At 59.4% G+C, this 25,533-nt stretch overlaps 7 protein-coding genes across 7 annotated transcripts; 5 read left to right on the top strand and 2 right to left on the bottom strand.

The window, feature by feature from the left end:
* Positions 1–448: 448 nt before the first annotated feature.
* Positions 449–2,990, bottom strand: JDV02_010029 (uncharacterized protein). The gene is made up of 4 exons (XM_047991735.1): positions 1,892–2,990; positions 1,782–1,818; positions 1,642–1,709; positions 449–1,585 (listed from the first exon to the last, which is right to left on the bottom strand). Exons 1-4 carry the CDS (start codon positions 2,069–2,071, stop codon positions 752–754), a joined length of 1,119 nt encoding a protein of 372 aa, XP_047847747.1. The 5' UTR covers positions 2,072–2,990; the 3' UTR covers positions 449–751.
* Positions 2,991–5,031: 2,041 nt separating this feature from the next.
* On the top strand, positions 5,032–7,778 carry JDV02_010028 (uncharacterized protein). The gene is made up of 2 exons (XM_047991734.1): positions 5,032–6,389; positions 6,441–7,778. Exons 1-2 carry the CDS (start codon positions 6,120–6,122, stop codon positions 7,650–7,652), a joined length of 1,482 nt encoding a protein of 493 aa, XP_047847746.1. The 5' UTR covers positions 5,032–6,119; the 3' UTR covers positions 7,653–7,778.
* A 3,669-nt stretch (positions 7,779–11,447) lies between these two features.
* JDV02_010027 (uncharacterized protein) lies at positions 11,448–14,192 on the top strand. Its single transcript, XM_047991733.1, has 3 exons — positions 11,448–12,258; positions 12,316–13,651; positions 13,780–14,192. The coding sequence occupies exons 1-3, from the start codon at positions 12,100–12,102 to the stop codon at positions 14,037–14,039; spliced, it is 1,755 nt and encodes a 584-aa protein (XP_047847745.1). The 5' UTR covers positions 11,448–12,099; the 3' UTR covers positions 14,040–14,192.
* A 671-nt stretch (positions 14,193–14,863) lies between these two features.
* Positions 14,864–15,367, top strand: JDV02_010026 (uncharacterized protein; the record flags this gene model as incomplete). Its single annotated transcript, XM_047991732.1, has 2 exons — positions 14,864–15,074; positions 15,198–15,367. The coding sequence occupies 2 exons, from the start codon at positions 14,864–14,866 to the stop codon at positions 15,365–15,367; spliced, it is 381 nt and encodes a 126-aa protein (XP_047847744.1).
* Positions 15,368–15,426: 59 nt separating this feature from the next.
* Positions 15,427–18,864, bottom strand: JDV02_010025 (Deoxyribodipyrimidine photo-lyase). The gene is made up of 2 exons (XM_047991731.1): positions 17,417–18,864; positions 15,427–17,366 (listed from the first exon to the last, which is right to left on the bottom strand). Exons 1-2 carry the CDS (start codon positions 17,920–17,922, stop codon positions 15,755–15,757), a joined length of 2,118 nt encoding a protein of 705 aa, XP_047847743.1. The 5' UTR covers positions 17,923–18,864; the 3' UTR covers positions 15,427–15,754.
* Positions 18,865–19,903: 1,039 nt separating this feature from the next.
* JDV02_010024 (uncharacterized protein) lies at positions 19,904–20,227 on the top strand (the record flags this gene model as incomplete). Its single annotated transcript, XM_047991730.1, has 1 exon — positions 19,904–20,227. One exon carries the CDS (start codon positions 19,904–19,906, stop codon positions 20,225–20,227), a length of 324 nt encoding a protein of 107 aa, XP_047847742.1.
* A 3,149-nt stretch (positions 20,228–23,376) lies between these two features.
* Positions 23,377–25,491, top strand: PDH1 (2-methylcitrate dehydratase). The gene is made up of 2 exons (XM_047991729.1): positions 23,377–23,880; positions 24,009–25,491. The coding sequence occupies exons 1-2, from the start codon at positions 23,416–23,418 to the stop codon at positions 25,398–25,400; spliced, it is 1,857 nt and encodes a 618-aa protein (XP_047847741.1). The 5' UTR covers positions 23,377–23,415; the 3' UTR covers positions 25,401–25,491.
* The last annotated feature ends 42 nt before the right edge of the window (positions 25,492–25,533 follow it).

The following is a 25,533-nucleotide window of genomic DNA, read 5'->3' as shown; positions in this document are numbered from 1 at the left end:
AGGCTCCATGACGGCTGCTGAGGCTGAGGATATGAGCAGCTAATGTACCTAAAGGAAAGAACCGCGATAAGGTGCGGTTGCGGCAACGCGCGGGTGACCGGACGAAGCAGAGTTAGTGTTCTTGTGCAACGTTGACAAGCTTTCGTGTTTTTATCCTACCAGTATGGAGAGAGAGAGAGAGAGCAGTGAGCCAGGCACCGATGCAACAAACATTGAAGAACAGCCGCATTTCGGTCAAGGCCAAGATAAGGCCCATCCGTCACTACGTGATGCTGGGCTCAAGGCTGGAGCATAGTCGTATAACGTTCTTTAGGAGAACACGCCTGCGATTAGTCGGTTCAAACGGGAGGAGTTTTATTAGCTTTGGTACGAGCTTAGATACCGCGTCGGGGGTAACGCTCGCCCTCCGCAGACGAGACCAAAATAAACCCACCAAAATCACACACACCCCATATGTAGTTTCTTTGTCCGTGCAGAAACGCCAGTCTAATTGCTCGATTCGCTAAACGTACACACACATCTATAGTCTGAGCCCCGCGGGTATACATCCAACATATCCTTCGGGTGCGTCACTTATCGTAACCCGAACATCCATGTTTCATAGACCTCGTTATTGACCATCCGCAACAACGAGAGCGCTTCATAATGTACCACATACACACAGACGCACGCACGCACGCACGGCCCCCCCTCGACTTTGTTGTCTCCCCCGGAGCTCGAGCTCCCAATCCCACCGGTCTTGAAAGGAAATCTACTGTTTTGAATACTGAATGCTGTACTCCACCGTCTTTTGGATGCCGGGACCGCCCGTCGCGGAGCCCTTGGTCGGCTGCGTCCCCGCCAGGATGCTCTCCTCGCTGCCCGTGTTGGAGCTCGGGCGGTGGATCGAGGCGAGGTGCACGCCCTGGGACTTGACGCCGCCGAGCTCGACCCAGTCGCGGCCGCCGCCCCTGGCCTGGCTCCCCGTCGTGGCGCGGGACTTGCCGGTGCCGTAGGCGGGGGTGCCATAGGCGCCCGAGTAGCCCTTGCTGCGGAGCATGGGGAAGATCTTGACGATGAAGGGGCGGAGGATGGGCAGGCAGGCGCAGACGACGGCCACGTTGGGCTCGACAATGGTCCACATGACGTTTGCGATGTCGTACGTCTGGTCGGGCGTCGTGGCGAGGATGTCGAGGGTCGTGACGCGCAGGCACGAGGTGATGACGACGAAGACGCCGATGGCGAAGACGGCCATGAGGGCGACTTTTTGGGCGATGGGCACCTCGAGCTTCCACACGAGCGGCATGGGTAGCAGCAGGATGATGACGTCCGTGGCGATGGAGAAGCCGGCGTTGGCGTACCAGAACTTGGCCGTGTTGATGCACGTGCCGGGGACGGTCTTGTCAAAGGCGCGGATCAGGGGCCGGCACTGGAAGATGGTGACGGCGACGGAGGCGGTGCAGTACATGATCGCGGCGGCGAGAAGGACCCAGCAGGCCCAGCGGAACCATCGGACAATGCGGAACAGGCGCAGATATAGGAGCAGGATACAGCACTTGACGAGGTTGATGGACGCCTTGTACGTGATCTGAGCCATGAAGAAATACTGGGCGGCATTAGCATGAATAGTGACTCAAAGAATTCACCCTTGGTTCTCCGTACCTTCATGGTTTCAAATCGATTGTGGCCGACGACCGTGACCCAATGCTTTCCCATGCCATACTGACAGGCTGGTTTGTGTTGGTAAGCGATTGTCCGAGTCGCCATGAAAGGTGCAACTCAAGAGATGGGCATCAACTTACAAGCCACGAGGAACCCACTTGTCAGGAGTGTGAATATCTAACAACAGTTGGTCAGCAGGCGCAACGCAAGAGATTCAGAAAATCAAAAGTCGTCCGTCGGGGAGACTTACGAGAGCCGCTATCGCCGTCCAGTCGTCGGCGCCCATGCTGCCTCCTTTCCTCAGGCGCGCCCAGATTCGCAGCGCCATGAGGACTGGGCAGATGACGACGAAGACGCCGGCCGGAATGTAGACGAGGTAGGCATTGTTGGCGTCGAGGTCAATGTCCGTGGCCGTCGCGTTGCCCGCCATGGTGCGCTTTCTTTTGGGGTCGACGAGAGGAACACGCGGCCGTCCGTGTGCGCACTTGCTCTTGTCGTGTACTGCTTCTAGATAACTCGGAAAGGCAACATTTCTCGAAGGCTGGGAGGTTCCGAGTCCAGCAAGTGGCGGCGGCGGCGGCGGCGGCGGTCCGAGCACGAGGCGTTCGAGAGAATGATCTTCGGTTTGACAAGTCCGGGGGTGTGGGAGACGGATGGGTCAAAAAGCCTTTGGCCTTGACTGACAGACCTGACAGACCCGACAGGCGAGACAAAACTCCGTGCGTGATATACGACGATCAGACCTGGCAAGGCAGCCGACTGGACTCAAAGGATCCGTCCCCTTGGATCGGCACCCACGCTACCGGTGGACTTTGGTTATGATTTCACAGACGGTCTACCACAAGGGCAACCACAAAACCCCAGAGAAGGGACTTGCGCAGGGGCAGCTTCCCAAGGCAAAGGTAACAAATATGGCCGACCTTCCCGGTTGGAGGCGAGGTGAAGAGACAGACGGGGGGCCCGGATGGTAGACCAATGACGGATCCCAGACCGAGAAGCGGCCGGCGGACGACAGACGGACCCTGGTTGTGGGCGTTATCCAGGTGAGCTGGAGAAGTGGAAGGGGTGTGTGAGTGTGGCAAGCATCTTGAATCCGCTAATTTGGGCCGCAGCGTGAGTGGCTCGGCTACCTGTCGCCGGGGAACGTCGTTCGAATTGGTGGGCCAGGGGGTGTGTTGTACCGTACACTTGTCTTTCATGCACGCTTGGAAAAGTTGGGTGAGTTCTGGTGCGAAGAAATAGTCTAGTTGGTGTTGGCCATTGGCCCGCGGTGCCGGGACCTGATGCCGGAGGAGGAGCGCGCAAGGGGCTCCATTCCCACGGAGCTGGTGCGTTTCGGTAACAGCCTGCAGGAACATGCATGGCGAGACCGACCGCCTTTAGCCACGAAAAGAGCCGAAGAGAAAGATATAGTAGCAGGTAGGTAGGTAGGCAGGCATGTAGTATGTACGTGCGTACGACGAGATACGACGCAACCAACACGGGGACCCGGGGGGGAGACTGTGGGAGGAAGCGTTCACGTCAACGTTTCAGGGGGCTTCTTCTTTTGCTTCCATCGAGTGGAAACCTCTGTGCGAGGCTGCATGGTCCACACCCCCAGGGATCATCCGCACGGACTGCCGCAGCGACCGAGACAGATGGCTGCTGGCACGGGGAAGAGGGTGCGGACCAGGCAGGTGGCAGGGAGCAGGGCGTGATGGCACCCAACCGCATCGCCATCCTCCATCGCATCGCATCGAATCGAATCACTCGCATAACCTCGCGGCGAAGATCTTTCTCCCCCACTGACCAACCGATCGGAAGCGAAATCTGTGTACCACTTATTCAAATACGAGTGATTCCCCGACCCGATTCCATCTTCGAGTGTGGCCAAACCAGGTTGGCCCATTTACACGGCGAGGCCGTGGCGTAACGGCGGATGCGCAAGACAGAGAAAGGGACAACAAACGGGAACCCGTCTCGACCCGTCGGAGAGTTTGCCAGAGCGGTATGGTGTCCGAGATCGTTTGCCAAGAGCGGTCGCTGTCGCCGCCCGTCATCACCCGTCGTCGTCCTCGCCGTCGACCACCTCCTCTACCTCGTACGTACTCGTCGTCGTGGACCGCCGCTGGCTTTGGCTTGGCTTGGCTCGCCGGACATTGCAGTGAGCGGCGGACTAGTTTAGTGCCGTTGAAGACGCTGATGGTTGTGCCTGACGGTGGCGGTATTCGTTGGAATCCTCCGCGGCAGGTGCCGGGCTGGCTTGTTACATTGACAGAGGGAGGAGGCTAGGTGCTTGACAGCCACAAAGGCTCAAGGGTTCCAAGGCTCCAGATGGGGGGCCGGCGAGCGGGCCAGCCTCAGCAACAGCCCGCCGCGAAGCCACCTCTTTGCTGTTGAACAATGACTGCCAACAGCCCGGCCGGATGGCATGACGACAGGGACGGGACCCCCAGTCGGCGCTAATGCGCGCCGTAATGCTGTTGGTGGTGTCGCTTCAGAAGTCCCCCCCGCTCATGCCGCTTCAGGCCCCCTTGGCAGTGAAGATCCTGGCCCTGCAGGGCTCACGATCCCACGCTGCGAGGCAGGAGGGAAATTTTCGGTGGGGGTCCTTGGCTCTCTGGTCAATTTCTGTGACAGAAGTCGTTGCATCGAAAGGAGAAGGAGGTCGAGCGGCCGTGGACTGAGTCGCCGTCTCGTGTCGTCTCGTGTCGTCTCGTCTCGTTGAAGGACAGGTCTAATCAGCGCGAATTGAACCTGCTGCTAGTTAGTGTAGTGTTTTGTATGTCGCGGGTCTCGAGCGAAGGCTGCTGACGGTGGAGGCGGGCATCGGACGTTCGCGCCAAAATGAGAGAGAGAAAAAAAAGACCAACAGAATCGGAGATGCGAATCTGCGGCCGCCCTCAAGGCCCGTGATCTGCCCGTCCGTCCCGCCTGGGCGCCCCAGCCAATCCGTCAGTGGCTTTGCGGCTTTCGCTGGGCCTCTCTGCTGGCAGCGGGGGCCTCCAAGCACAGCCCTGAAGCCCTGAAGGCAAGCCCCTCCCGCCTGGAGGGGAGTGGAGGGGCCTGGCTGCCAGGTTTCCCGCCAATCCAATCCCGCGCGGCGGTCCGTAGCTCCAGAGGGCTCTCGCTGGGAAACCCCGCTGCGGATGGGGCGCTGGCGGGAGGGAGGGGGGGACGCTTCGTGGCCGTCTTGGCCGCTGGAGGCTGCTGACGGATGGCCAACTTAGTTCAGTGGGCCCCGGTCCCCTGCTGGAAGCCTATCGGCCCCCAGGGGTCCTGCTGCGGGATCCATCAAATGCTGACGGTTTGTGGCTCGTTCGGCCAATGGCGGAGCCGGAGTCAGACGTGTCGAGGGTTACCCGCACACTCCAACCTCGACGTCTCGACATGCCACCTCTCTTGCTCTCCCACCATGCCGCATCTGCAACGGCAAAACGACGCGATGGATGCCCGACTCCACGGCAACCCCATGTCTCACGGCCTCTCATTCGACGACGGTACATCGAACCGGGAATAGAACCCTGCGCGCGGTGGCACGGTTTCCATGGTACCGCTCTGCGCTGCGCTCGACTCGACCTGTCGGCCAGCACGGCGAGCGGGCCGGCGGCGCGGGCCAACTCACTGCCATCTGTCGCTTTGAAAGAAGCAGACAAGGGCGCGGCGCGCCGATGCAGACAACAAGCATCCATATGCTGACAGCAACAAACGAGCGCCATCTCCACTTCTTCGCAACGGCTCTCCCATGTCCAACCCCCCTCCTCCTCTTGCCTGCCTCGAGACCTCTTCTGGAAACCCCTCCGCCGACAGGCTCCATCTGGGGCCGATCCAGCTCTCCAGGCGACGCACATCAGGACTAGCACCAAGAAGGGCCGGTGCGCGACCGAGAAGACCCAAGGAAGGGCATTAAACCGCTCGCGAACCAGCACTCTCGCTCGCCCTTGGCTCCCTGGCGAGGAGGCGAAGTCAAGGTCCTCCTCAGCCAGCCCCCCCCAAACCGCTTCGAGCTTGCTCGCCACCTCGTCCCGTGGTCGTGGCTGTCCAACACCGGCCGTTGTTTGAAATTAACTTGATGCTTGGCAGCCGTTGCGTTTTGCCGCCGTCCAACGCGTCCGCCGCTTCCCCCGGTGCGTGCTGCGTCCGACGGAGCCTGTCGCCCGTCGGGTCCGCCGTTGTCGTGCCCTTTTTATACACGCTGCCTTGAGCTCGGCCTCCTCGTGGCGACCACGTTGTGCACCCCCCTTTCGACTGTCCCGTGGCCTCCCCAGACAGTTCGTTGCCCTTGCGTGCGTGGAGAGCGTTGTCATCTTCGTCAAAAAGAAGGGGAAGAAAACCCTTGCTGTTGATTTTCTCCTCACCTTCTTCTTTCGTCCAGCCCTTTCCCATTCCTTTTCACCCTCACTCGCTCACCCCTCTTCACTGCTGTTTGTTCTTTCTTGTATCTTGTCTTGATATCACCGTCTTGTATACTCGAGCGAGGCATTGAAGCGGCTGCCGACATGTCGCCCGAGGAGGAAAAGCAGCCCACGACGGGCGCGTCGGACGTGTCGCCCCCCAAGTCGGCCGGGTCGGAGACGTCGGATACGCCCATCGACCCCAAGGCAGAAAGCAAGCTGGTTCGGAAGCTCGATCTCATCGTCTTTCCCTGCTTCTTCCTCATTTACATGATGGCCTTTTTGGATCGCATCAACATCAGTAATGCCGCCATTCAGGGCCTCACCGCGGAACTTCACCTCGATGTTGGAACCCGCTTCAACGTCGCTCTCTTTGTAAGTCGCCTCATTGCACGAGCCATTGAAGACGCCCGCTGACATGAAAAGGCCTACTATGCCTCCTACGTGCTTCTCGAGGTGCCGTCCAACATGATCATTAAAAAGGTTCGGCCCTCGCTTTATATTTCGGGCCTTATGTTCATCTGGGGCATCATCAATATGTGCATGGGATTCGTGCACTCGTACGCCGCCCTCGTCGCGTTGCGCGTCCTGCTCGGCGCCTTTGAGGCCGGTGTGCTCCCGGGCATCGTCTACGTCACCTCCATGTACTACAAGCGCCACGAGTACCAGAAACGCATGTCCTTTTTCTTCTGCAGCACCGTCGTTGCCGGTGCTTTTGGCGGCCTACTTGCGTACGCCATTGCCGGCCTCGGCCGCCCCGGGATGGCGGCCTGGCGATGGATCTTTATCATCGAGGGCGCCATCACGTCGGCGCTCGCTATCATCCTGTCCTTTGTCATCATCGACTGGCCCGAGCAGACTCGTTATCTCAACGCCGAGGAGAAAGAGCTCTTGCGCCGACGCATGGCAGCCGACGTCGGTGATGTTTGCCGCATGGACAGTCTCAATAAGTTTGCCGTTCGCCGTATTCTCCGCGACTATAAGATTTGGCTCGCTGCCTTTGTCTATATGGGTGTGTCGGTGGCCGGTCTGTCCGGAACCTTCTTCTTGCCGACTATCCTGCTCGAGTTCAACTGGAAGGCCGAGGAGGCGCAAATCCGTACTATCCCTGTCTACGTCTTTGCCGCGGGCATGATGTTAATCGGCGCGTGGGCGTCGGACCGCCTTAAGCACCGATTCGGCTTCATCTTTGGCGGCGCGTGCCTCTCGACCGTCGGATACGCTATGCTGCTCGCTCAGGAGGGCAAGTCGCGCGACTATAAGTTCGCCGCCGTCTTCCTCGTCTTTGGCGGCGCTTATATGATTACGCCTATGTGTCTGGCCTGGCTGCAGAACAACCTGTCGGGCCATTGGAAGCGATCGTTTGGCGCCTCGTCGCAGGTCATGATTGGCAATCTCGCGGGCATCATCGGCGCCTTCATTTTCATCAAGGAGGAGAAGCCGCTCTATAAGACGGGCTACGGCGTCGCCGTGGGCATGATGTGGTTCGGCGCTATCTGCGCTACCATCATGGCCGGGCTTATGTGGAGGGAGAACCGGAAGAGGGAGAAGGGCGAGCGCGACGAGCGACTCTCGCTGCCCGAGGAGGACAGGCTCAACATGGGCGACTGGCACCCGAGCTTCCGATTCACCCTGTAAATACGGTGTTTTAATCAGCGCGTTGTTGGCGGGCGTGTAAAACTTTTTCTGCGAATCTACCCGGTTGTGCAGCTACAACATACATACACAAGCGCAAATACCATCCTATTCTCACTGTCTGAGCTGTGGAATCAAGCTGCTCGCAACTCGCGACTGTCGGGTCACGAATGTGATGTGAGAAACATGCTGCATCGTATATCAAGCACGCCCGGCCCAACACGACGAGTCTGTCAGGACCCTGCGCATCCCCGAAGGGGGCCAGGGACGCGCCAGTTATTCGCCGCATATTCCCGGTAGCGAGGCGAGACTATTGACGACGGCAGACAAGCCCGAACCCAGACATGGGTAGTACCTAGGTAGCAAGATAGGGAACACTACCCCCCTAATGCACGAGGGGTACTCCGTACCTACGTAGTGGTGTAATTCCAAATCCCAAGGTAGGCGCACGAAAATTAGTAGCATGTAGAAAAAGGAGAAAGGGGAAGGGCCCTGGACCCCACGGCGGCCAGAAGAGGAAGAGGAGGCGAAAAAGAAGAAGAAAAGGAAAATTCCACCCCCAAGGCGACCACGACAGAAGAAGGGGGGGAAACGTGGCTATTGCATGCAGCCGCTGACCTCGTGGGCTCGAAGGATCACGATCCTGCTGCTGCTGCTGTTGCTGCTGCTGTTGGGGTGCGGGCGTGTGCAGCGGCAGCAGCAGCAGTGGTTGGGCGTGCGACTTTCATGCTTTGCTTTGCTTTGCTTTGCTTGCTCCAACGAGTGCGGGTGCGAGTGCGGACCCCCCTTTCGCTCCTCACTCCACCTCCTCCCCGTCCCCGCTGCGTAACATCCACACCCCCCGGCCGTCGGATATTGTGTCGCTGTTCAACGAAGACGACGACAAACACACACGAGACTGAACGAACGAATCGTCGCCAACCACCGGAGCCAACGAACCGAACCGACTGAACGAACCCCGCTGGATGGGCATGGAAAGTTTGGTTCGGTTCGCTGGGTCCCCGTAGCGCGATGTGATGCTCGTCCGTACCGCACGGCAACGGGGTATTCAATGGATGGATGGATGGAGGTGTTTTGTGCATTGAGGGGGGTGGGTGGATGGCCGAGCGGGTCCCCGGGCAATATGCGGCGGGCAGGAGGGAAACAAAGAGCATGCAGAGAGAAAAAGATGGAAAGAACAAGTACGTACCCGAGGTTTCTGTCTTGTTCCTGTCACGACTGACTTCAGCTGGCATCGTCTGGCTGGACGTCCAACTAATTACCAAAGTTACTACCAGGTACGAAGAGGGCCGCCGCCCACTTAGTAGGGTCCCGGTCGGCCGACAGGGACAGTGGTGGTGGGCTGGGCTCCTTCCCGGTCCAGACGACGATGCCAACCGGGGTCCAAACCCACCCCTGGACCCAGAAGATTGAACGGCGCCATGTACGAAGTACATAGATTGCCCGCCGCTGCCAAGCTTGACTGGCCGACCGCTGCTGCTGCTGCTGCTGCGGCTGCTCTGCCAATAGTTAGGTACCCGGGCTGGGCAGCAGATATTCTGTGTGTGATGTTGCGTGCGCGCCAGGAGCTGGCCAGCAAACGTCCGTCCGTCCGATTTCTCTTCGGACCATGTCCACCTCTCCCGGTGCCGGTTCTGCGACGCGCAGTCAGGCCTAGTGTCGTCGCCGCCCTTGCTGAGATGCGGCGGCGCATTCGTTACCTACGTACCTATAGTACATACCTACCTTGCCGAACCCCAGCAGCCGGTCGGGCGGGCAGCAGGCGCTGTATTGGGCAGCGCGCGGCCGCCACGGCCGTCACCGGGGACTTATTCGTCGAATGCGCTCGATTGTGCATGAGGGGAGGGGGGATCGCTGCTATTTCTGGCTCGCCGAGAGGCTTGCAGCAGCATATGGGCTGTCTTGCACCCACCCGTGTGGACTTGATGCCGACGTTGTGATCATGAATGGCAGACGGGGCGCGACAGAGATACCTTGGTACCTAGACACGATCCGGACGGGACGGGGCTTGCTGTAAAAACTGGCGATGCTTGCATGGCCTCCGTAACGTGGTCGGACCGGTCGTGAGACGGCGAACCTGCCGCCAAGGGGGCAATGTAAGCCATATGGCCCGATCGATAAAACAGAAAATAGAAGCATGATGGAAGCACCACCGCACGCGGCCCCCATACATATATCACACACCACGTATGTATAGCATATCGGGGAGAGGGGGGAAGGAGGGGCAATCAATCCTTCGGCAAACCATGTTACATCCCGGCGGCATGCAATCGCAGAAACAATTATTACATACCTTGTGTATCCATCCACGTGCACGCTGGGCGTTCATGCGAGCCGCTTATCTAGAGAGGGATCCATTTGGCCCCCGTTCTGTCAGATAAGACCCTTTGGCTGACCCTTCAAGGACACGTGCATGTTGTCTATCTTATGAATGAGCATATGTTTTCTCTTCTCTGTGAACACTTTTTTTTTTGGGACGCATTGTATTTTGCGAGGGGGCAGGTCGCGTATATAATAGAACCGGGGGACGGTGCCGCCGTCACTACAGTATACATACTAGCTGCGTCGTACAACAACAACAACAACAACAACAACAACAACAATAAGACATATATATATATCTGCCCGTTGACAATGGCCGGTTGCGTAGCTAGCTGTCCACCCAACCAACTACCTTACCAACGCTGCGGGACGATCCGACGAAGCGAATCCAACAAAAGGACTCACTCGCACGACAGACAGCCGCCAGCCGGCCACGTGGGAGCGACAGTCAACCCCCTGGCTTTGAATGTGACCCTGCACAGTATTTCTTTCCTTCCTTCTTTTTCTCTCCCTGTTTTCTTGACCCACGTGGTTTACCGTCGCAGCGCGAGCTATCCTGGTCCTTGGCTTCACAGGCCTCGTCGGACAACTACTACCAGTCGTGCCCCGGGGGGAAACCATTCGCGTCCGAGCGTGCAGTGCATGCCGTGTTTTTAAGAAACTCCTAACCCCAACTACCCCCCCCCCTTCCAGGATTATTCGGATCGAGTTGGGGGGCTGTCAATGGTTCGCTACCCCGGACCATGGCGCGGGGGCCAGGCAGGCAGAGAGGGACGCAGGTCGTCGGGTCGCCCGTTTCCCGGTCGGAAACAAACGTTTCCGAACTGTGCGTGCAGGTGTCGGCGATATCGTTGACATTGCCCCAGGCTGGCTCTCCGCGGTTCGCGCGCGCTCTTTTACGGGGGCGAGTGTATGAATGCCAAGGGTCATTTGCTTTCGGTGGGAATCACACTTGCACATGTCGGAACGCGTATCAACGTACGCAGGTGTTCCGGCGCTTTCATCGAGGACCGGTCGCGGGGGAGGGCCTGCAGCAATCCAGTCAGATTTGAGCATCCCGTCGTCGTCCGGCCAAGACCCGGGCGACACCATCGAGCGAGTCGTATGCCGCGCGAGTATACAAAAGTGAAATTACGGACTACACATGCCCAGAAGACACCTCGCTGACAGATGGCGCAGCCTCAGTCGCATCTATTACAAGAAAAGACATCACCATTGTCACATCCGCGCAATGTTCGTACTTGTGTCCTGCCATGTTCAAAACGCCTACCCGATAGCCACAACCGAAAAAAAGGGTCATGTATAAATCAGGGGAGAGGCCGTCGCCAGCCAGCCACCGTGCTCGGCTACACCCGAAGAGCACTTCAAACGCCACAGAACCAAGGCCAATATCCCAACGGCCCCCTATCTAAAGCGGCGCCCGTCCTCGTCCGCCGCCGCCCCTCCAACGCCACACGGCGAATCTGCAGCAGCGCGAGCGACTTAAATCCCCAGCAGAAATGCTGACAGGCACCAGACAAGACAGACCCATCCTGGGGCTCCGCTCATCTCGGCCCTCGCCTCGGGCCAGGGACCCCCTCTTCCCCCACTTCTGCCAGTCCCTCCGGAGGCGGAGCCCAGCAAGACAGGACATCCATGACCCAAGCAGCGACTACAAACGTGTCAAGCGCCCCCCCTCCCTCCCCTGCAAACCCGGGCTGCGCACCGATGAGCCAACTTGGCTCGGCCGTAGGTACGGACGGAGCCCGCCTGCGACCGTTCTTCGTCCGTTCGTGCCCGCGGACCACAGCAACCCCCGGCCATGTGGTGGGGATGCAACTTTTTGGTCCGGTTTCCGGGTCGGTCCCAGATGGTTGGTGGTGATGGTGGGGGATCATCGTCCTCCGTCTCTCCCACGCCGCTCGCTCTCGCGCACTGCGACCTCACATCGTCGACAGCATCATTCGTGTTGGCAGTCTCTTCTTCAAGGTCGCGGCAGCTGAAGCACACGGATTGTTGACCCTGTGCTGCAACACTCCTCCTCCTCCAAGTCGCTTCTTCTGCCTCTTGCGACCGCGCCTCATCTCATCATCAAGCCAGGACACCACCCCCACCAGACAGAGGACCGAAACGGCCCTCGCAAGTCGCAATGTATACCACGTCCTTTGCCTTCTTCGAGGCCATTGCCGATGCAGGCGTCTCGCACTGCTTCGTCAATCTGGGCTCCGACCACCCCAGCATCATCGAGGCCATGGTGCAGATGAGGTCGAATCCCAAGTTCCCGCGTATCATTACCTGCCCGAGCGAGGTTGGTCTCCGTTGTTGTGATTAGAGGAATTGGATCAGGATTGACGCGCTCCCATAGATGGTCGCCATGTCCATGGCCGACGGCTACGCCCGACTCACCGGCAAGGCCCAGTGCGTCATTATCCACGTCGACGTCGGCACGCAAGCTCTGGGCGTCGCCGTCCACAACGCCTCCAGCGGGCGGGCCCCTGTGCTCGTCTTCGCGGGTCTGTCGCCCTTCACTCTCGAGGGCGAGCTGCGTGGCTCTCGCAGCGAGTTCATCCACTGGCTCCAGGATGTACCTGACCAACGTGCCATTGTCGCGCAATACTGCCGCTATACGAACGAGATCAGGACTGGCGTCAACGTCAAGCAAATGGTCAACCGCGCTTTGCAGTTTGCCACCAGCTCACCGCAGGGGCCCGTCTATCTGTGTGCGGGCCGTGAGGTCCTCGAGGCCGATATCGAGCCGTACGAGATGGCCCTGGGCCAAAAGTACTGGGACCCGATCGAGCTGGGTGGCCTGCCACCGAGGGGCGCCAGCAGAATCGCCGAGGCACTGGCGGGTGCGTCGAAGCCGTTGCTTGTGACGGGGTTCTCTGGCCGCAACCATGGCATCCCCAAGGCTCTGGTGGAGTTGGCCGATGCGGTCAAGGCCCTGCGCGTGCTCGACATGGCGGGCAGTGACATGTGCTTCCCCGCAGACCACCCGGCGTGGCTGGGCGTCAAGCAGGGTGCGGATGATTCTATCCTTGAAGCCGATGTGATCATCGTCTTGGATTGCGACGTGCCGTGGATCCAGACGCTTTGCAAGCCTCGACCGGATGCCGTCATCTTCCACATCGACGTCGACCCTCTCAAGCAGCGGATGCCGCTCTTCTACATACAATCCGACGCCAGATACCAGGCCGATGCTCTGCTCTCGGTGCAGCAAATCATCGAGACCCTGCGCCGCCCAGACAGCGAAGCGGCCAAGCTTCTCAGCTCACGGGACCTCGCGGCTGCGGAAGCTGCTCGACGGGAGTCCTACGTCGCCAAGATCGAGGGCATCGAGCGCGCGGCTGCTGCCTTCCCTGACGGCAGATTCGGCACCGCACATCTCAGCAAGGTCCTGAGATCCGTCTGCCCCGAGGACACCATCTGGGCCGTTGAGGCCGTCACCAACACGGGCTTTATTCACTCCAACGTGCGTCCGACGCGGCCCGGCTCGTGGATCAACTGCGGCGGCGGCGGCCTCGGGTGGTCTGGTGGTGGCGCCTTGGGCATTAAGCTCGCAACCGAGGCGGAGGGAGGCAAGCAGTTTGTCTGCCAGGTCGTCGGCGACGGCACGTACCTGTTCTCCATCCCGGGAAGCGTGTACTGGATCTCCAAGCGGTATAAGATCCCCGTGCTGACAATCGTCCTCAACAACAACGGTGAGTCTCCAATTCCCCGGCTCAAGACTTGCGCAACGCCGCCCCCTTCCTTCTTCCTTCTTCACCACGTCATTTTTCTCCGTGCTTCTTTGCTTTCCCCGATTCGAACGCTGGCTGACCTGGACCAGGATGGAACGCGCCACGCAAGTCGTACATGCTGGTACATCCCGAGGGCGAGGCGTCCAAGGTCTCCAACGAGGACATCAACATCTCCTTCGCCCCGCCGCCCGACTACGCCGGCATCGCGGCCGCGGCTGGCTCCGGCGACATCCACGCGCTGAGGGTCGAGACGGCCGACAAGCTCGAGGCGGTGCTCAAGGATGCGGTCGCCAAGGTGCTGGCGGGGAACACGACTGTTGTAGATTGCCGCGTCGTACCAGACTGCTGAGAGGTGAAAAAGAAGACACAGATGGAAAATACAAGCGGCCGTGGTCTCGTGACGCTGAATCACACTGTCGACAAGTTTCGTGAGGAAGGCGCGCTCCAAAGCGAGCGCCTCGACAGTGACATATGGAATACCTATTTGTTGTAGAATGCCGGCGCGGGAACGTACCGGCTGCTAGTACCACTCACGTCCCTTGAAACATCGATTCTGGGGCCATCCCGGTCTTAAGACGAAGCACGCTCATTTGGGCCCGTCCCCCGCCCATGCTGTTCCACGGTTCCATACCCGATGATGCACCCACGTCGCGCGCAGATCAAGAAATGTCCATCGAAAAAAGCTGGCCCGCCCCTCCACACCACCCCGCCAGGCGACGACGTCACCCATCGAGCGGCGCCACGCGCTGCAAATCCAGCCCAGCTGAACAGGGCTACGCACTTACAAGCAACCAAGCAAGTGCCTCCCCTCCTCCCTCCCAACCGCTGCCCGCGCTTCACCGCCAATAGCACGACACGCCGGCCAGCGCTGCCGTCCGTGTGTGTGTCTCTGTGAGGTGGTGGTTAGGCCCCCCGCCCCTCAGACCCCGCAATGGATCGGCAGTGAAGCGACCACTACCCAAGCTGAGCTGAGCTTATCGACATCATGCATGACGGTGCATCAAGCAGGATTTATATATCCACGACGCGCCTCGTAGAAACGGTCGGTCCCCTGTTCTTCTTGCACCTAAACCCGTCAGCGTCATCGTCATCGTCATCATCATCATCGTCGCCGCGATCACTCTTGTATACACCTCCTGGAGACCCCACCTACCTAGACACGGTACCAAAACCATGGACTTTGTCAAGAACCTCGCCAGCGGTGGCGGCAGCAACGCCAACAACAACAACAACAACGGCAACAATAGCTCCGGCAATCAGCCGCAGCACTCCGGCGGTGGCGACGGCGGCGCAGGCAGCTCCGGCGGCGGCCTCATGGACAAGTTCAACAACCTTGCGGGCGGGGGCAAGCAGGGAGAGGCCAACGAGGACAGCCTCGACAAGGGTACGTTTTTGCAGGCAAGCAAGCCTGAGCCCGAGTTTCCTTTGGGGGGACCGTTACCCTCCTGTCGGCCCACCGCACGTAGTAGCTACGTAGCTCGTGCCTCGTCTGACGTTTTGACTGCAGCTGTCGACTTCGTTCAAGAAAAATTTCTCGGGAAGGGCGATCAGAGCAACGAGTCCGCCGCCGAACAGGCCAAAGACGAGGCTATATCCGATTTCATTCGCGACAAGTACAAGGGCGTGACAGGCGGTGATTTCCCCATTCAAGACAAGGACAGGAAGCCGGGGTTTTGATTTGCGTGCGGCCGGCTGTTCCGGGTGAGATCAATTGAAATCGTCTTGATTAGGACCTTCTGCAGTGGAATGCATCATGGATAAATCGTGGGCTTGATACCGATAGAACTATTAACTTAATCCGTGCCAGCAACATCACAACAATCCGTAGCGCCTCGCTCGAGACGGAAAGCTTTGACATTAGCATGTTCAAGTGTTTCTCTGAACAATCTCGCATTGAGCGGCACACCCAAGCGTTCATCGCCTGTTCTCTCAACCCACCCTTCATCGACCAAGTGCCTTGCAACATCCTGCGCCCGACAGCCACAACTCGCCCATTCACTCCGCCGCCACCATCAATCACTCAGCAGTTTCATTGCCACCTCGTGGACGACATCATGCCCCGCATCACGCGCCGCCAGGTCCCATGGTCGGCGGGGGAAAGTACATCGGTTGCGCATAACTGTTCCGAAAAGGTACTTGCATGCGTTGTCCATACATCGGAGCAACCCCACGGTAGAACCCATAGTTGCTCCGTCCCCGCGCGTCGTTGTAATCCACAGACCAAGGTCCCGGGTAGCCGTTGTTGTAATAAACCGGAGGCGAGTCGTAGTTGGCCCTTGGCGCGTATCCTCCGCCTCGGGGGGGTCGCGGCACACCTCGGCCCCTGGACTGGCTTTGTAATAATCCGTTCGAGTGGGCACTGTGATGCATCGCGGAGCCATCCGTACTATGGTCCTGAGGGGCTCCCGAGCCGCCTGGGCCTTGACCATTTCCGCCACGGCGACCACCTCTTCCTGGACCACGCCTCCTTGGGAACGACCGCCGCGACCCCTTCGGCTTTCTGTCCACCGTAAAGTCGATTCGCTTGATCGGATCCGTGACCATGATGTTGTTCGCTAAGCCGTGCTGTTCTAGATCGGAGCTGCTTGCTGTCCAAGCCTGGAAGACATTTTCAGGCTTTTCAAGGTCTTTGAGCTCCGGCACCCAAGTACGGACGTAGGTGCCGTCCTTGTCGTAGTCGAATGCCTGTTTCACCGGGTTGAAAATTCGTGCATCCCCGCGAGGATCGTTGCCCACACCCGCCATGTACTGCCAGTTGGCCCAGTTGGAAGAGACATCAAAGTCGACCAATAGCATTTCGTACCATTCCGCACCGTAGCGCCAGTCGATGCCGAGATGCTTGCTGAGAAAACTGGCAGAGTTTTGTCTGGCTCGGTTAGAGGTGTATCCGGTATGGAATAGCTCACGCTGTGAGGCATCGATAAGCCCCATACCGGTGGTTCCTTCCTCAAAACGCTCCAAGATCCTCGCGATCTTATCCGGAGATGGATCCTGATCATGCTTCGCTTCGTGTTTGTTTGCGGTCTTCCACGTCTTGTCGTATTTGTCGCCTTGCGTGAAACCTGACTGACGGAATAGTTTCTGACCAAACTTGGCCATACAAAGGCGCATGTAGTCGCGCCACAAAAGCTCAAATCGTACCGCTGCTGTCCCATCAGATTCACCTTGTCCGTATCCAGGAGCTTTCTCATATTCTGGGTCGGTTCCGTCTTCCAATTTCAAAAGTTCCTCGTGAACGAATCTCGCAGACACGCAACCCAACGCGAGATAAGCCGAGAGCTTGGTGCTGAAATCGAGTCCGAGAAGGCCGTTCCGTGTTTCCTTATATGACGACATAGCGCCTGACTTAATGAGATGACGCAGGCGCTTCTGGGCGTGGCTTTCGCCACCTTGAAACGGGTGAGCAGACTCTGCACCATCAGGGTAGGGCGGCGCATTTCGAACGATATCGCCGAGCGGTTGAATCAGGCGAGCCTCGAGGTCCTGCAGCTTAGTGGGCACGGTAAAGGGATGGTGCTGGTCTGGTACCGACGTCTTTTCAAGGAACAACGGCAACGAAGACCTTTCAACGCGCGGAAGCACGCTGCGAGGACGCTCTCGCAGCGGTTCTTGGGATTTTCGGTAGGAAGTGAATACGTCGGGAAGATCCTTTGGTGTCTCCAGTCCGGTGTCGCGGCTTTGCATCACGTTAGCCCACATCGACGACATCAAGATCAGACGACTTACTCGTCTACGAAGTATTTCTCGTCAGGCCACAACTTGAAGCTAATGTCGTTCGCAGAGCATATAGATGCAACGGCATCCTGCTCGTCCTTCTCCTCCAAAGACAACTCCTCAGTCATCCAGACCGCGCCAACACCAGGCGCCTTTCCCTTCAGGCCGTGAATCAGGTGGCTCAGCACATCCTTGACGTCACCAACTCGAATGACGAGGCCACTGCCAAGCTGTTCCAGGCTTTCCTTGAGATCCCAGACGGACTGTGCAAGAAACTTGGCTCGGTGTGGGCCACAGCGCCAGTAGCCCCCTACACGACTGCGTGCCGGGAGGTACGGTGATTTCTCGCCGTCCTTGAGGAATCCCGACACTTCGATCTGATGGGCCGGAAACACGTAGATGGGTAGGAGGTGGGTGAAGCCATGATCGGTGGTGGTGGCCAGGTGGTGGAGGATGGGGTTGTCAATAACCTTGAGGTCGCGCCTCAGGAGGTAGATGAGAAGCTTTCCTGTAGCCATGTCCGGAGGCAATACGAAGGCAGGGCCAGTTGCTGGGATCCTCTGATTGATATTGATAGCGTGTCGACGGCTGATCTGAAGTAATCGACACAAGAACAGTGGTTATTCCTCAGCCTCTAAGCGCTATTGACTGGCCATGGACAAGGCGGGCGGAGACAGGACGTCGGGTGTGTGGCAGAAGGGGCCACGGAGCTCCTGTGGAGGGCAGTGTTTCTTATTGCGAGTGGGCCAGACGGTCCGAGTCGATGTCGTAAGAGGCAGGACGAGCGGTCATGGAGCTGTGGTCTCGCACACAGGGGGGGGGGATATTGTCGGCGGGGGGTTGGTGGGCTTTGGAGTTCCCGGTCGAGGACGAGCGATAGGTAAGAGAAGGAGCAGCAAGACAGCGCCACCAGCATAAACGACTGGCCGGCTCCGACGTGATAAATGATGCCCGACGGGTGGGGAAGAACCGGGCGATACTCGTAGGTCTTGCTGTGGTCTACCTCTTGGGTTCAGAGGACGAGATGAGGTGCAGCGGGTATCTGATCCTAAGATCTATGCATCCCTCGTGGCGTCCTCGCTACGCGTCATGGAGCTGCAGGCTGTACTAACAGGCTAGCCGGCGGGTCGCGTCGTGAGATCAAGGGGGTGCCGGCCGTAGCAACACGGCAGAGCACGTATGGGAGTACCGCGCGGTGTATTTTGGGGAGGGGGGGGGGGGGACACCTCCTGAGGCTGGACGAAGCGCTCGCACAGAAAGAGAGTTTTGTGTGGCCGTGACGTGAGTGAGGGTCGAAGGCCGGCCGCCTTGGGGGGTGTAGGCAGACAGGTTGGACAAAAGTTGGGCAAATCCCCGTTACGGGGAGTCGAGCCGTGGTGGACAAGGGCATTGAACGAGGCCATGGCTGTGGTTTCTTTTGGGGCCCCTGGAGCCATAATTGAGGGATGTGTCGAGAGTGCCGGGCGAGGCAGAGGGGAGGTGGCGAGTGTAAAGGTGACGATGCTGAGGGCCCGCGTTGGTCGTCCAGATCGAGCCCAGTCATTTGATGGGGAAGGCGCACCTGGGCCGGGGGCGTACCCGCTGCCGACTCGGTGCACTGGCAGTAAGGTACTTCGTACCTTGCCTAAGGTAAGGCATCCTTGTACGTAGTAGCGCTGGGCTGCTAACCCAGAGAGCTTAGGTGCCTACCTACCTATCCTAGGTACTAATCCTGTCAGTGGAGGTTGGCGGGCGCATCGGCTTGTGGGCGCCCGGCCCCTAGCTGCTGGGCAGGCGCGGCCGGCTGAGCCCCCGTTCTGCGGAGGATGGACGCAAGGTAGATCCAACATCACATCCATCATGAATCAGCCATTACGCCATGCGACCCTTGACCCGACTCAAGCGCCCGTTTCTATTGCGTCTAGCCTGGTCATGTAGGCGGGCATGCGGGCTCTGCGCTCGACGCCCGCCTCCTGTGAGGCATCTCCTGGCCGTGCCATCAAGAAGGGCAATGAATCAACACTCAGCTCCGCCTCGACCCTCCCACTCCAGCATCAGCTTCGCCAATTCCCGCCCGCCCGCCCGTCTGCAGGCAAGTTCTCAAGGCGCCAATGTCTGTGAGACGGTGCAGCTCCACCCAGCCCGCCAGAGAGATATTCAGGGTCCGACTCCCAAGCAAGGTAGGGCTCGGCCTCGCCCGTCTGCTGGGCCAAGACAAGGACTAGCGCCACCTGCTCTTCCAGCACACGATGCAGGGTCAGAAGCCGCCGTGATTACCTGACGCTGTCATGTCTGTTGGCCACCGCCGAACAATCGGTGAGTAAAAAAGGCGGTTGGCTCCCCTTTGGCCCATTGACAAATAGCCAGCAGCGTCTTCACGTCATCGCTCATCAGGGGCTCGCGTATCATGCCGCGGCGTCGGCCCGTTCTCTCGTCTGAACCTGGTACAGTACAAAGTACAGTAAGTACTAACTAATCGCGAAGCAAGCGACGGAGCTAGAAACGAAAAAAGCATCGTCGATGGGCGGCCCGATGAATCGCGGCTCGCGTCACCGCCCGTCGTCATTGGCAGGACACCCACCACCGACAGCCGCCAGGGTCCAAGGAGTTCAAATGAGCCGCACGCGCATCCCCAGATCTCACGTGCACAAGGCCGCCGCCCTCATCGTCGATGAGGACTGCCATTCTCGCCGCCATGCAAATCGGCTAGTTTCCCATGCCATCTCTGGCGGACGGATCCGTGCTGCCGGGTCGCCGCCCGCCCGCGGCGTCGCATCAGCCTCCCACAACGGCACCACCAACACGTCAGAGCCCACTCCCCTCCCGTTGTCGATGCACTGGTGATAGGGAGATGGGCAACACGAGGCCGCCATCGCTGACCGAGGTGGATGACGGGTGGCCCCTGCTGATCCCTGCACAGCATCATCACCACTAATCCGGCATACCCCAGCCTGTCAGTCGCGGTCCCTGATGGGCGGGCGTGGAGTCGATTTAGAGGTTCACGGTCAGGAATAAGTGCGACCGTGATACCACACCGCGCATCGTGCCCGGAGCCTGTCCCGCCCCTTCAAACGGTTGCACAGCATCAAGCCACCTCTTGCCGCCTCGCCACGGAAATGGCCCGGACCCAGGGAACCGGGGTCTCGAACCCCTCGGCGGCTCGGTGAGAGAGAGCTCTGGCCGTCGAGGGTTGCATCGATCGCGAATGCGTGCCATTGGCTGGCGATTTGGGTGTCAAGGGTTGGTGCTACAGTTGAGACGAGGCGAACACAAAACTACCGAATCTCAGCCTCATCTAGACCTCAACCATCAATCGCTATGGCCACCACGCCACCCAATTCTTGTTGCTTTTCATCCATATCGCTGATTGATCCCCTTACAGTGTCTCATCGCGCCGCCCATGCGAACCAATTGGTATACATTAAGCGCAGGGCGTATCGTAATAGCGCTCTGAAAAGCCGACCCCCACTGGAGAAGCCAACGAAAACCTCACTTGCCAGCTCACGCCCCACGAACGCATGTATTTGTTATTTTGGTACAAGTCATCGTCCTGCACCTTGAGCAAGCCTCCCCTTCTCCGTCACACTACGAAGGCGGCAGCATCGGCGACGAGACCAGCTATAACGCCAAACGACGCTGTCAAGCCTGCAGCGTACCGGTGTTATCCTTTGCCTGGCTTGCCCCCCCGACCCAGAAGTGGCCGTGGCGCCATTGCTGATCTCGCCTTCCTTGACGAGCTTACCACCGTGAGGAGCATCAGGACTCCCGGACGACCTCGCGTGGTCCTTGTGCATCGCGAGAGTCTTGTCCGAGCTCGGATTGACAGCCCTAACCATCCCACCCTGGCAGTGGCTCCCGGCGGAGCAGGAGAAGAAAGTCGGTTCCGTGCTTTCTACAGTGACTTGGAAGATGCTCGGCTGTACGAGCGTCAGCCCGCACGTCTCTTTTTGCTCTTGAGTACAGCATGCAGTGCAACTCGCGTTGTTACCCCTTGCTTGGAGCGTGCCAGAATAGAGACCACCCTGGCTTCGGGGAGGGCAGCCCTTGTCATGGTCGGCTGACACGACGCTGTGCTTGGACTTGCCAAAGTGGAACTCGAGAATGTCCCCCTTGTCAGCCGTTACGGTGCCGGGCGACAACGACTTGCCACTGCTGCCGACATCGATGCGGATAGTCTTGGCCGCAACCGCGGGTGAATTTCATGATGGACTTTGAGGGCTGACGAAAGCGGTGCAATGGTTGTGGGGGTGTTTGGGCACCTCTGGTAGAACCGCGTGATACTCGAACGGGCTACCGGTATAGAGCTTAAGTGAACAAACGCTCTCCGTTCCTCGTAGCCTTCTCTCTGAGCCCCCCTCGAGTGGTCGCGGACGGTCAGGGCTCCGACCATTGTGCAGCATCCGCCGTGATCTACTACGCCATGCTCCATAGCGTGCACTGCGGGACGGAAGGTTTGCCTTTCGGTCTCTCGCACCTTTGTTGTAGAGACCGAAACTTCGAGCGGAGGAGCGTCGGCTGACGGGTACCCGGTCGAGTCAAGTTTGTGTTGCACAATATCACATCACGAGAGGGCTACCGCGTGACAACCCGATGAAAGAGTTGGAGGCCCGCTATCTCGGTGTTAGAGACTTATAATCGTGGGCCTGGACCCATTGCACGAGCACGTTGATGGAATGTCCAAGGTTGCTGTGCTGTGGACATGGCACAGCTTCCGTAGGCCACTGGCGGCAATCCCTCCCGCCTGGTCCAGAGGCGCTGGAGTTGACCTCTGGGCGCTGCACTGCGACTGATCCGCCGGCATTCTGACTGCCGCTCATTGTCATGATGGAGATGGAGGAATCAAGTTCAATTAAACACGGTTTTGATCCTCGTTTGCGAAATTCTGTGGCGGCTCGACAGACGACGATGGAAATTCTGTGCAGGCCCCCTCGGGCCGCCATCATTGGGTCCTTACCGCTGACGTTCACTCAACCGGGGGATAAATTGGCCGGCACAGTAATGTTTCGGGCAGAGGCTGTGAGGCTGAGGCAGAGACACGACCAAGGCAAACCTGGAGATGAGACACGTCGGCGACGAAGTGTCTCTCCAGGGACGGGATGAAATCAGTCACTTTGAGCCCGCGGTAGCCTGGGGCCGTGCCGTGACGGTGGGTGCATCGCACGTGAGAACGATGCGACAGTCGGAAGGAAGAAGGCACAAGGCAGCCGCGGGATGTTGACAGGATGATTGATGCGAACGAGATGATGGCTGGCCTCTGGTTGATGTTGCCGGCGAACTAATCATGACCGCAGGATGATAAAGCTTGTACAGACGCGATAAAAGTAAATCTGCGTCGCGGTTCGCTCCAACGACCGACACAGGAGATAGAGTTGCTCGTCCACTCAGCCATTTAATTGCAGGAGAAAAAAGGGTGTTGCGGTGAGTGAGCGGCCCAATATGAACACAGCGGGCGGGCGCTCTGGTCGTCTGTCGGACGGCACTCCGCTAGAGTGTGTTAGGGATGCACCATCCCGACTTGAAGCTGGGGATGTGAAACAGAGCGGCAGCTGCGCGCTGAGGGATGAGGCCACGTCGTTGGGCTTGCCGGATTGTCTTTTTTTTTTGAGCACGCGGTAAAAAGACGGCATGAGTCTCGCAGTTGCCTTTCGGCCACGGAGTTGCGTGTTGTTGCGACAGGCCGAGGCCGGCGCGCGCCCGTATCAGACGGGACCAGCCAGAAGTGGCAGGGAAACAGGGCGATGGGTCGGACGCCGTTTTATACGTCGGCCGAAACGCTCGGGGCTCCGTCTCGTCCGTCGGCACGGGCCAGGCAAGGCAAGGCCAGGCTAGGCTAGAGCCAGGGACCCGCGTTCGCCTTTCCCCAACCAACAACCCTTTAGTTCGGCTAACCGAGGCCAACCGCGCTGGAGCCCCGCGGCATGCGCCGGCAAAGGACTGGAGCTCGGCTGGGCGGGCGGGCTGGCCGTGGCCGAGCGAAGACGGACGCAGGTTCACACTGCGCAGTTGTGCCGACGCGACGGGCGGTCGGGCGCATGCTAGAGGCTGGTGGCAGACGACAACCTAGACAACCACGAAGACATTTTTTCCCCCTGGTTCCCTTCCTTGGCCCGTTCCAATTCCTATTCCTCTCCTCTCCCCCCAATCCTCCTCCCCAACAAGCGCCAGACGACTCGCTCCCTCGACGAACGAACCGACAGGCCCGCGTGTCAATTGCAATGTCTGTCGCCAACCGAAGCCTGCGGACGCTGCGCATCCAGAACCCTCAGCGCCTGGCCGCCGCCCTCGCTGGTGCCGCCGCCGCCCGCCCCTCGGCCTCCTTCGGCGCCGCTCGTTGCTCCGCTTCCTCAACACCCTCCTCCTCCACGCGCACCTTCTCCTCCTCCGTCGCAAAACAATCCGGTGCGCCCGCCATGGCTTCCTCCGCCCGCGAGTACGATCCCGAGATCAAGGACATTGCCGACTATGTCGCCAACAAGCCCATTGACTCTGAGCTGGCCGTGAGTTTGGCCCACCTTCTGCTTGCCCAGCGCAGTCCCCGCGAAGACCCCCCCCCCCGCGCTACCCCGCCGGGTCCCCGGTCCGAGGGTCCCAACAGAATCATGATGGCTGACGCTCCGTCTCGCAGTTCGACACCGCTCGATGGATCCTGCTCGATACCCTCGGCTGCGGCCTCGAGGGCCTGAGGTTCAAGGAGTGCAGCAAGCTCCTGGGCCCCGTCGTGCCCGGCACCGTCGTGCCCAACGGCACCAAGGTGCCCGGTACGCCCTTCGTCCTGGACCCCGTCAACGGCGCCTTCAACATCGGAGCCATGATCCGCTGGCTCGACTTCAACGACTGCTGGCTGGCGGCTGAGTGGGGTCACCCCTCGGACAACCTGGGCGCCATCCTCGCCGTCGCCGACTGGGTCAACCGCACCAACAAGGCCGGCGGCAACCTGGCCGGCGGCAAGGTCTTCACCGTCAAGGACGTGCTCGAGGCCATGATCAAGGCCCACGAGATCCAAGGCTGCCTGGCGCTGCTCAACTCGTTCAACAAGGTCGGCCTCGACCACGTCGTCCTCGTCAAGGTCGCCTCCACCGCCGTCGTGTCCAAGATGCTCGGCCTCAGCGAGAAGCAGATCGCCGACGCCGTCACCCAGGCCTGGGTCGACGGCCAGTCGCTGCGCACCTACCGCCACTCCCCCAACACCATGTCCCGCAAGTCGTGGGCCGCCGGCGACGCCTGCCAGCGCGCCGTCAACCTGGCCCTCAAGGTCATGAAGGGCGAGCAGGGCGTCCCCACCGTCCTCTCCGCCCCCACCTGGGGCTTCTACGACGTGCTCTTCAAGGGCAAGAAGTTTGAGTTCCAGCGCCCCTACGGCAGCTACGTCATGGAGAACGTCCTCTTCAAGGTCTCGTACCCGGCCGAGTTCCACTCGCAGACGGCCGTCGAGGCCTCGGAGAAGATCTACCACCAGCTCAAGGCCATGGGCAAGTCGGCCGCCGACATCAAGGCCGTCACCTGCCGCACGCACGAGGCCTGCATCCGCATCATCGACAAGCAGTTCAAGCCCATGGACAACTTCGCCGACCGCGACCACTGCATCCAGTACATGTGCTCCGTCATGCTGACCTTTGGCCGCCTCGAGGCCACCGACTACACCGACGGCGGCGAGGCCGCCACCTCGGAGATCGTCGAGTCCCTGCGCAAGAAGATCAAGTGCGTCGAGGACCCGCAGTACACCCAGGACTACCACGACCCCAAGCTCCGCACCATCTCCAACGCCCTGACCGTTGAGCTCAACGACGGCACCGTCCTCGACGAGGTCGCCGTCGAGGCTCCCCTCGGCCACCGCCTGCGCCGTGACGAGGCCAAGCCCGTCATCCTGGCCAAGTACAAGCGCCACCTCGGCCCCCACCTGCCCGAGGCCCGCGTCAACGAGCTCGTCGAGCTCAGCCTCGACAGCAAGAAGCTCGAGGCCATGTCCGTGGACCAGTACGTCGACCTGTACACTGTCAAGGAGAGCAAGTTTCTGTAAGTAGAAAAAAAAAAGCTAGAGGTGTTCTGAGTTTAGATGTATGGAGTTTTAAACGAGGCTTGCTTTATCCACACAAATAATAATCACTCGTGTTTGTCTGTGACACACCGTGTGCTCGTGAGCTTTTTTTTTT

The sequence above is a fragment of the Purpureocillium takamizusanense genome, chromosome 11 (genome assembly GCF_022605165.1).
Source record: "Purpureocillium takamizusanense chromosome 11, complete sequence".
NCBI lineage: Eukaryota > Fungi > Ascomycota > Sordariomycetes > Hypocreales > Ophiocordycipitaceae > Purpureocillium > Purpureocillium takamizusanense.
This window is presented reverse-complemented; position numbering and strand designations above follow the sequence as displayed.